Source organism: Dromiciops gliroides, chromosome 4 (genome assembly GCF_019393635.1).
Source record: "Dromiciops gliroides isolate mDroGli1 chromosome 4, mDroGli1.pri, whole genome shotgun sequence".
Classification (NCBI taxonomy): domain Eukaryota; kingdom Metazoa; phylum Chordata; class Mammalia; order Microbiotheria; family Microbiotheriidae; genus Dromiciops; species Dromiciops gliroides.
In genome coordinates, this window is record NC_057864.1 from 182,620,994 (window position 1) to 182,630,638 (window position 9,645).

General features: G+C 38.8%; 1 protein-coding gene across 1 annotated transcript; it reads left to right on the forward strand.

Annotated features, from left to right (window-relative positions):
* Positions 1 to 268: 268 nt before the first annotated feature.
* Positions 269 to 5,485, forward strand: LOC122755468 (keratin, type I cytoskeletal 24-like). Its single transcript, XM_044003956.1, has 8 exons — positions 269 to 775; positions 1,792 to 1,874; positions 2,565 to 2,721; positions 3,219 to 3,377; positions 3,477 to 3,602; positions 4,334 to 4,551; positions 5,150 to 5,223; positions 5,382 to 5,485. The coding sequence occupies exons 1-8, from the start codon at positions 269 to 271 to the stop codon at positions 5,483 to 5,485; spliced, it is 1,428 nt and encodes a 475-aa protein (XP_043859891.1).
* Positions 5,486 to 9,645: the final 4,160 nt, after the last annotated feature.

A 9,645-nucleotide genomic window follows, 5' to 3' on the forward strand; every position in this document is an offset into this window, starting at 1 on the left:
AGCAGCTTATGGGATGCTCACAAGCTGAAATGTGAAAATGATGCCCATTTTCCTCCACCCTTGCCAATTTTTTTTCAATATCAATTGACCCTTTAGGGTGAGGTAAGTAATGAGAAATTCATCCACTGGGGATTAAGAGATAAAAGGACACAGGTGGAAGTGAAAGAAGCAAAGAAACACCCTAAATCTTTGTATATAAGGATGGCCTGATCAGGGCAGTCTTCACTTCCATTCCTCGCTACTAGGAAAAGGTTGACTGGAGTGCATTATGTCTTGCCTCTCTAGAGTGTCTTCCCAGGCTGGAAGTAGTGGCTGTGGCAGAGTCTGTGGCAGTGGAAGCAGCTTCAGCAGTAGCAGCAGATGTTACCTGGGGAGTGGCTCTGCTCGGGGCTTCGGAGGCTCCAGCAGCTGTGGACTGAGTGGAGGCTTTGCCAATGGGTTAGGAGCGGGCTTCGGAGGTGGGTTCAGTAGCAGCTCCGGAATGGGAGGCTCCAGTGCTAGCTTGGGTTATTGTGCTGGCGCCATGGGCAGCGGTGGGACTGGCAGTTTGGGTGCCAGTGATGGAGGCCTTTTCTCTGGAAGTGAGAAGCAAACCATGCAGAGCCTCAATGATCGCCTAGCTAACTACCTGGACAAGGTCCGTGCTCTGGAAGAGGCCAACACTGATCTGGAGATTAAGATCAAGGAGTGGTATGATAAGTCTGGGGCTAAAGATGCTGAATCTAAGAAAGACTACGACAAGTATTATCAAATAATTGAAGATCTAAGAAACCAGGTAAAATTATATAATCTTGATATCTTTTTCTCCTTTTTCTATGCCATAAAAATCACAAAAGTAAAAGGTTTACAAATGTTTGTTAAATAATATTTCATACAAGAACTTGAAGTCAAGAAGATCTGATTTCAAGTCTTGTCTCAAATAATTATTCATTAAGAATTTGTTAAGAATGAGCATTTTTATAACAGTTTAATGTTTGTAAAGCCATTTATAAATATCTAAGTTTATCCTCACAACAACCCTGAGAGATAGATGCTATTATTTATCCCCATTTTGCAGTTGAAAAAACTAAGGCAAGTAGAGGTTAAGTTACTTGCCTACAGTAAGTTACTTGCCTACAAGATTTGAACTCAGGTCTTCTTGAGTCCAGACCCAGTGCTCTATCCATTGCACCATCTATCATATACTGGGTACTTTTGAAAATATGTTATATATGTGAAAATTGTTATTTGTACTATATTCCTACATTCATCTTCCTGGACCTGGAATCAGGAGACATATAATCTTTTGCCTCTAACACTTACTGATTGTGTGACCTTAAGCAAGTCACTTAATCTCTGAACCTCACATTCCTCACCTTCAAAATGGGGATAATGTGATAAAAAGTCCTGTAGGACCTACTTCATATAGGGTTACCATGAGGCTCAAAAGAGAGGATATGTGGTCATTGTTTTGCATATTTTGAAATACTACATAAATTTCAGTTTCATTATATAAAATATCTGAAATACAGATATTGATTTAGAAAAGTTTTTCACATTTTAGAAAAGTATGTCTTAACAAATTCTACCTTAATAAACTAACACCAGGGATCAGTTTGGTATCTAGAAATATATAGCTTTATTTTTTTGAGAAATAATTTATATTGCTTGAATACAGACTGCAGCATTCTACAGTTATCTTCATTCTTTTTCTTTTACTCAAGTCTTTGTATACAAAATGACAAATATGGAAATGTTTCATATGATTGCACACATATAACCTGTTTTCCGCCATTTTTGAAATGTTTCTAGATCGTTTCAGCCACCATCGACAATGCCAAGATCATCACACCAATTGACAATGCTAGATTGGCTGCTGAAGACTTTAGAATGAAGTGAGTTTATTTTCAACTATTACTTCTAACAATAGCAGTTTAAAAAACTAATAAAATTTTCATTATTTTTGATACACCAAGAACTAGAGGATTCTAATGAAAAGCCAGAGAAAGAGTGATGTAGCAAAAAAAAAAAAAAAAAGAACATAGGCTTGGCATCAGTTTCCTCATCTCTAAAGTAAGAAGGAGGTCTAGATGACTTCTAATGTATTTTCTGGCTCTAAAACCAATAGCCTCTAATTAATTGGTTACACAAATGTAGACAACCCTATATCAGAAGAAATTGCTAAAGAATTGAAATGCATATTCTATTAAAGAAATTCTAAAATTATATAATCTTTAAAGCCTTATTATACATAATCTTATGGCTTAACCATGTAGCATCTAGTGACGATTATACATCAGTGCATAAGATGGGAAATAAGAAGGTCTTGAGTTTGATACTCATCTAGGGTAGCTGAGTAAACTATTAGTTAGAAAAGGCAGCATGGAAAGAGTCAGAAGACCTATGTTCAAATCCTCCATCGGATGATGTTAACTACTTGTGTGACCTTGAGGGTTGGATTAGATTGCCTTTGAGGTCCCTTCCAGTCCTAGAGCTATAATCCCATAAATATTTTGTAGATGAAATTGAAAGCTTTCAAAATAATTCAACTAATTGAAAAATTATGTTCTTCAAATTTTTTTAAGGTATGAGAATGAGCTTTGCGTACGTCAGTCTGTGGAAGCAGATATAAATGGCCTTCACAAAGTGCTTGATGAGTTGAATATGAACACATCAGACCTGAAGATGCAGTATGAAAGCTTGAATGAAGAGCTGGTTTATCTCAAGAAGAATCATGAAGAGGTAGGGAGAGAGCTGGAAATAACGTGGGACAACCACTGGAATCCCAGTAGGGCTTGGTCCCTTCCCCAAGGCCCCAGTTGCTCCCTTCCTCAGTCATCAGACTTCTGAGGGCACCTTTCCATTCCACTGGCCTAAACAGACTGCCTCCCTTACTCCCACCATGAGCCTCCTGGCCTAGTGAGTCAAACCACATGGTTCCCCCTGGTTTATCTGGGAGCATCAGCAATAAAGGTAGCTTGCTGCTAGGTGCACTGGACACTGTTGATGCCACACTTCTCCCCATCACTACCAGAGTAAACTTAACCATAGCCTTCCCTTGGTCACCATCCTGCTCTGACCCCCCTCAAAGGTCAACCCAATCTGTCCAGATCCATCTTGCTTTCATATATGGGCCTCCAGTTCACTCTCTCTCCTTCCCAATATGTCTAGTAGCTAACACATAGACTTCTCTATTCCAACATCACTATTACAGTGGCCTTTGCTTTTTCCCTTGCTAGGAAATGAACAGTACACAGGGAAAGAATGGGGATGTGAATGTGGAGATGAATGCTGCTCCAGGAACGGATCTGACAAAACTACTGAACAACATGAGGGCCCAGTATGAGGAGATGGCTGAGCAAAATCGTAGGGAGGCAGAAGAGCAGTTCCGCAAGCAGGTAAGTCAGTAGCAACTGAGCAATCAGAAAGCAAGGACTGGAGATGAGCAATTCACATATCCTTTATTCCATTCTCTCTTGCCTCCCATGTGCCTACAGAGTGCAACCTTGCAAGCACAGATCTCCACTGATGCAGGAGCAGCCGACTCAGCCAAGAGTGAGATGCTGGAGCTGAAGCGGACTCTTCAGGGCCTGGAGATAGAGCTTCAGTCCCTAATGACCATGGTAGGTGAATGCCAGTGTTGATTGTAATATTCTTTAAAGTGTTTTGCATACAATTCTGTTATCCTGCAGGTAAGGAGATAAAAGGCAAGGATAATCTATAGCTAGATAGATAGAGGGAGTTTCCTTCCTTAATAAAATCACAGGTCTAATTGAAAAATATATAGTTTTAAGGTTTACATAATGCTTTCCATACAAAAGCCCTGTGAGGTTTGCCTTAAATGTGATCAAAATTCAAAGCAGTTTTAGGAGATGAAGAGGAATGCACTTCAGGGCCAAGGCTTATACTACTTGGCTTTCATGGCACATGATAAAGGTAGTATGGTTTAGTGGTCAGAATTCTAGACTTGGAGTCTGGAAGGCCTGAGTGTAAGTCCTGCCTAAAAGAACACCAGTTGTGTAGTCAGCAGACCTGTGTTGGAAGCCTAGAGCTTTCTTTTAATACCTATCTGACATCGGCTAAATCACTTGATCTCTCTGGGCCTCAGTTTCCCCAGATTAAGGATTAGATGAAAAGTTTCTAAGACCCTTTTTGAGTTCTAAATCTCCAATGAAATCATAGGTCCTTATGGACAGCTTGTCTTATTTTGAATACCTTACCCTCAGTGTATAGGTACCGAGGAGACACTTTTCACCACTGAGACATATATATGTTCAATGTCCATTGATGTTTGTCCTATATTTTAAATGATTTCATTTTGATATTTTGTGTGTGTACACACAACTATTTGTAGCAAGACTCCCTGGAAGGCACCCTCGCAGACACCGAAGCAAGCTATGTGTCCCGGCTCTCCCAAATGCAACTTCAGATCAGCAGCCTGGAGGAACAGATTTGTCAGATCAGAGGGGAGGTGGATTGTCAGAATGCAGAATATGAACAGTTGTTGAACATCAAGACCCGCCTGGAGATGGAGATTGAGACTTACCGTAGCCTGCTTGATGGAGAGGGGAGGTAAGTTAAGAATGACATTCAACACTGTCAGTCATTCAGTTTAATGATTTTTCTGGCCCCTGAAACTAAATATCTAGCAGGAAGAAATAAGGTATTCCCTGGAAGGAGTACACTCAGTCTAATTAAATAATCAATCAATAAGGATTTTTAAGTATCTCCTGTGTACTAGCCATTCTGTTTGGAAGGAAATTAAAAGAGCTTCCTCCCATTTCTATAAAAGAGAGAGAGAGAGAGAGAGAGAGAGAGAGAGAGAGAGAGAAACAAGATATACCACATGCCTGGAATATATTCCCTTCTCACCTTCACTTCTTACAATCTTCATCTTCAAGTTTTAGTGCAGATACTACCTCCAAAATAAATCTTTCCTGATCATCATTATTTTTTTCAGTGTTTTCTCTCAACTCAAATCATCTTGTACATACTTATCAGTGGAAATGATACCTCTCCCCAATAAAATGTAAGCTCTTAGAGGACAGGAATTCCTGATATTTCCCCCCAGGAATCTAGACAGTGCTTTCCTCAAAACAGGCAATGAATTCTTGCTATTATTTAATTAAATAACTGACGATAATACTTTCTCCAATTGGTTCTTTTTCAGTAGTTCTAGAGGCAAAGGAGAAGTATCAAGAGGTCTAACGTGTGTTGACTCAGGCACAGACCAATCAAAGGGAGGTAAAGTGTCCTTTTTTTCTCAGTCTTCTTACTGTGCATCAATCACAAGTAAAACATTCATTTACTCTAACCAGAAACTATTTAAAATATAATTAGGAAACATATGTCTTTTTAACCTTCATCTTTTCCAGTTCTTATTTCTTTCTCTTTTTTTTTAGAGTCAAACAAAATCAGAGTGACCAGGATGATGAAAGAGGACTGCACTGGTGGTCAAGGGGTGTCATCTCAAGCTAATTATATTTCTGGAATGAAAATTAAATAAGCAGATGTTCACATGGCCTTTGTCACAAAGAATGAAATAATGAGTCCTCCTGGAGAAAGAAACTGAGCAGCCTAAGAGAAATCAGCTCTTTTAGGCCCTTTCTGCTTCCCTCTTGGCTTTCTCTTGCCAAATGCAAACTTGCAAAATGTGTTTCACTTCTTAGCCATGCTGTCAGTCAATAAACTTTCCTCCTGTTGCAAATCAAACAGATTGGGTCTTAGTATTTTGTGGTATTTTGAACACTCAAGCTTACTGTTGCATATGAATAAGTCCCCAAAAATGCTCCCAAAAAACTTTTTTGATTATAAAAATCTGGATGTAGCCTTCCCTTCTATGTTGGAAGGTTTTTTTTTTTCAAATAAATTCAGGGTTTAAAGGCAGTTTTCACTGACAATCTGCTTAGGATCACTTCTAAAAAGTCTACTAAAGAGAGACAGAAATTTTGATAGCTCACTTTCAATTCAATTCAATTCAATTCGGGCTTGTTTTTGTCTCTTTTTTTCAATTAATAGGCATTTATTTTCTCTCCCTACTGCCCCCATAAAAGAAAAGAAAAAACAAAATCCTTGCAATAAATGTGCATAGTCAAGCAAAACAAATTGCTACATTGGCCACATCAAAAAATTGTGTATCATCCTTCATATTTATCCCATTACCTCTCTGTCAGGAGGTAAGCAGTATGCTTCACCACCAGTCCTCTGGAATACTGGTCAATCATTGCATTGCTCAGAGTTCTGAAGTCTTTCAAAATTAAAATAAGTATTTGTTAAGCACAAAGTGCTCTGGATTTGGTGTCAAAGGACCTGATTTTGATTCTTGGCTCTCTTACTATCTGTGTGTCTTTGTTAAATCACTTAATATTAAGGGGCCTCAGTTTCTTCATCTGTCAACTGATACGATTATTAAGATCCCTTCCAGCTTTAAATCTATGGTGCAATTGTCCTATGAGCATATTATGTGTGAGGCACTGTCCTGGGTGCTAAAGGTACAATGACACAAAATTTTAAGACTTCCTGTCTTCAAGAGGCTTACATTTCACTGAAGGTCCAATGTTTTATCCATAGCAGTTCCCAAAGTGTGGTACATGGACCTCTGGGGGCCCCTAGACTTTTTCAAGGACTCCACAAAGTCAAAACTATTTTCAAAATAATACTAAGACATTATTTGTCTTTCTCACTCTCATTCATTCCTTGATAAGGTTGTGGATTCCACATTGCAACTATCCTTTAAGAAATTACCATTTGTCAAGTTTTATTATAGTCACCAAAGAAGAATATGCACAATTATCTGAAAAAGCTATAAAAATACTCCTACCTCTTCCTATGACATTTCTGTCTGTCTGGATTTCCTTCATATGCTTTGATTAAAAAAAAACATATCACAACAGATTGAAAGCAGAAGTAGATAGGAGAACCCAGCTATTTTTTATTAAATGAGACATTTAAGAAATTCTCAGAACTATGTAAAATGATGCCACTCTTCTCACTAATATTTCTCCTTTGGGAAAATATACTTAATTTTCATTGGGCAGCTAGGTAGCACACTCAATAGAGTGCCAGACCTGGAATCAGAATGACCTGAGCTCAAATCTAGCCTCAGATATTTGCTAGCTGCGGGACCCTGGGCAAGTCTCTTAACCCTGTTCACCTCAGTTTCCTCATCTATCAAACGAGCTAAAGAAGGAAATGGCCGACCACACTAGTATCTTTGCCAAGGAAACTCCAAATGGGGTCATGAAGAGTCAGGCATTACTAAAAACAATTAAACAACAACAAAATTAACTTTCATAACTGTTTATGTAATTATTATTATATGTATTATAATGTATTATTAATGTTATCTTAAGCTGATTAATAAATAAATTTTCACATTTTACCTTTTAATTTTTTTTTTGGGGGTTTTTTAGTGAGGCAGTTGGGGTCAAGTGACTTGCCCAAGGTCACACAGCTAGTAAGTGTTAAGTGTCTGAGGCCGGATTTGAACTCAGGTACTCCTGACTCCAGGGCCGGTGCTCTATCCACTGCGCCACCTAGCTGCCCCTTACCTTTTAATTTTAATATGGTAAATATAGATAGGTATAAGCCATATGCCATATGTTGTTGTTCAGTCATGTCCAACTTTTTGTGACTGCATACTATGCTCCCAGTACTGTAGAAAATACAAAAGCACTAAGACATAACACACGCTCCTAGGGAGCTTAATCTGGTTGGGGAGAGAAAAATAACAGCCACAATTAGAAAACACTTGAGTGTTAAACAGTGGTTTACTGACTGCAAGCATAATAATTGTGCAGAGAAGGGAGAGTTCCATAAAGGATGAAGCAGTCAGAAAAAAGTTGCAATGAGAAAGTAACACACTTCTGGTACTCGCCACCTGTGTGACCTTGAGCAAGTCATCTTCACCTTCCTCGGTTCTTCCTCTCAAAAATGAGGAGGGAAGGTAACAAGGTGATCTCTAAGGTTCCTTCAAGCTCCAGAACTGAGAGATCCTATGAATTAAGTCTTAAAAGATCATACCAGATCACAGCTTTAGAGCTGGGAAGAACCTTGGAGATTATCTAGTCTAACACCAATCATTTCACAGAGGAGGAGACTGAGATTGAGAGAAGTTAGTTGGTTTGTTCAAAGTCATACAATTAGTAAGCACAAGAGCCAAGATTTGAACCCAGGTCCTCTAGATGCCAAAGCCAGCAAACTTTCACTGTACCACACTGCCAAGAGTTATCTTGTTATCATTCATTCAGTTAGTTAAATCCAATTCTTCATGACCCCATAGACCATAGCACACCAGGCCTTCCTGTCATCCACTATCTCCCAAAGTCTGTCCAATATTTGTTACTTCCATGACACTATCTAGTTATCTCATCCTCTACTGTCCCCTTCTCCTTTTGTCTTTAATTTTTCCTAGCTTTGGAGTCTTTTCCAATGAGTCCTGTCATCTCATTATTAAGTATTTAAGCTTCAGCTTTAGGATTTGTCCGTCCAATGAATAGTCAAAATTGATTTCTTTAAGTATTGACTAATTTGACTTCTTTGATGTATGAGGGATTCTCAAAAGTCTCCTCCAGCACTACAATTCAAAGGCATTGAGTCTATAGTTCTCAGCTTTCCAGCTCTCACAGCCATACATTAATACTGGAAAAACCATAGTCTTGACTATATAGACTTTTTTTGGCAAGGTGATGTCTCTGCTTTTTAATATGCTGTCAAATTTTCTAAAAGGACAAGGGTTCTTAACCTAGCATGCATGAAACAAGGTATCCATAGATAGATTTCAGGTGGTCCATGGAAATTTGCATCTTTCTTTCAATAGGATTGGTTTCTTTTGTAATCAAAAGTATTTCATTTTATGCATTTACAAGCATTATTCTCAGAAGGGGCCCATAGGCTTCACCACACTGGCAAAGGGGTTCATGACATAAAAACAATGTGTGCCCCTACTCTAGGGGAAGGAAAGGGAGAAGAACATTTCAGTGGAGCAAAAAGCAGTAACTAGGGTCAGAATAAACCTAATAAGAACTAAATGGTAGTTTTTAAAGTTTGCAAAGGGCTATATTTCCATATAATATCTCATTCAGAGATAAACAAGATGACTGATTCTTAGTGAAAATACCTGAAATACATATTTCCTGCCAGTATTCTCATTCTTGTTACTTCCAAAGGTGCTACCTTCCCACTCAGGGAGAAAGACCAATGGCCCAGTATACACTACAGAAACATAAGGACCAGTGAGGAATGGATCAGTGTATATTAGGAACTAGGTGATTTTCAGAGACCAGAAAAGTAATTTCTGAGATTCTGCAAAGAAAATCCACTCCTGGGTCACAATGATCCCTTTGCAAAAAGAACAAGGCCTGAGTCCCAGTTAATGACAGTATAATGTCATCTGTATTTGTGACCTCTCTTCTCCCATTCAGACATCAGGTAATAAGTTAAGCACACTGGGAGTGGAGAGATGGGCAGCCTTGATTGATGCAGACAACAAGGAACAAACACTACATCCAAACTAGCATTATCCAGTATCAGTCAAGGACGGGCAGCTTCTGGAGCAAATTGGTTTATCAGACTATGGTCTCATCTCCCCCCCCCCCTTTTCTTTAGCTATGAAACCGATAAGGAAAAGTGAAGGTCTCTATATGAGTGCTTAGGAATTTCCCTATC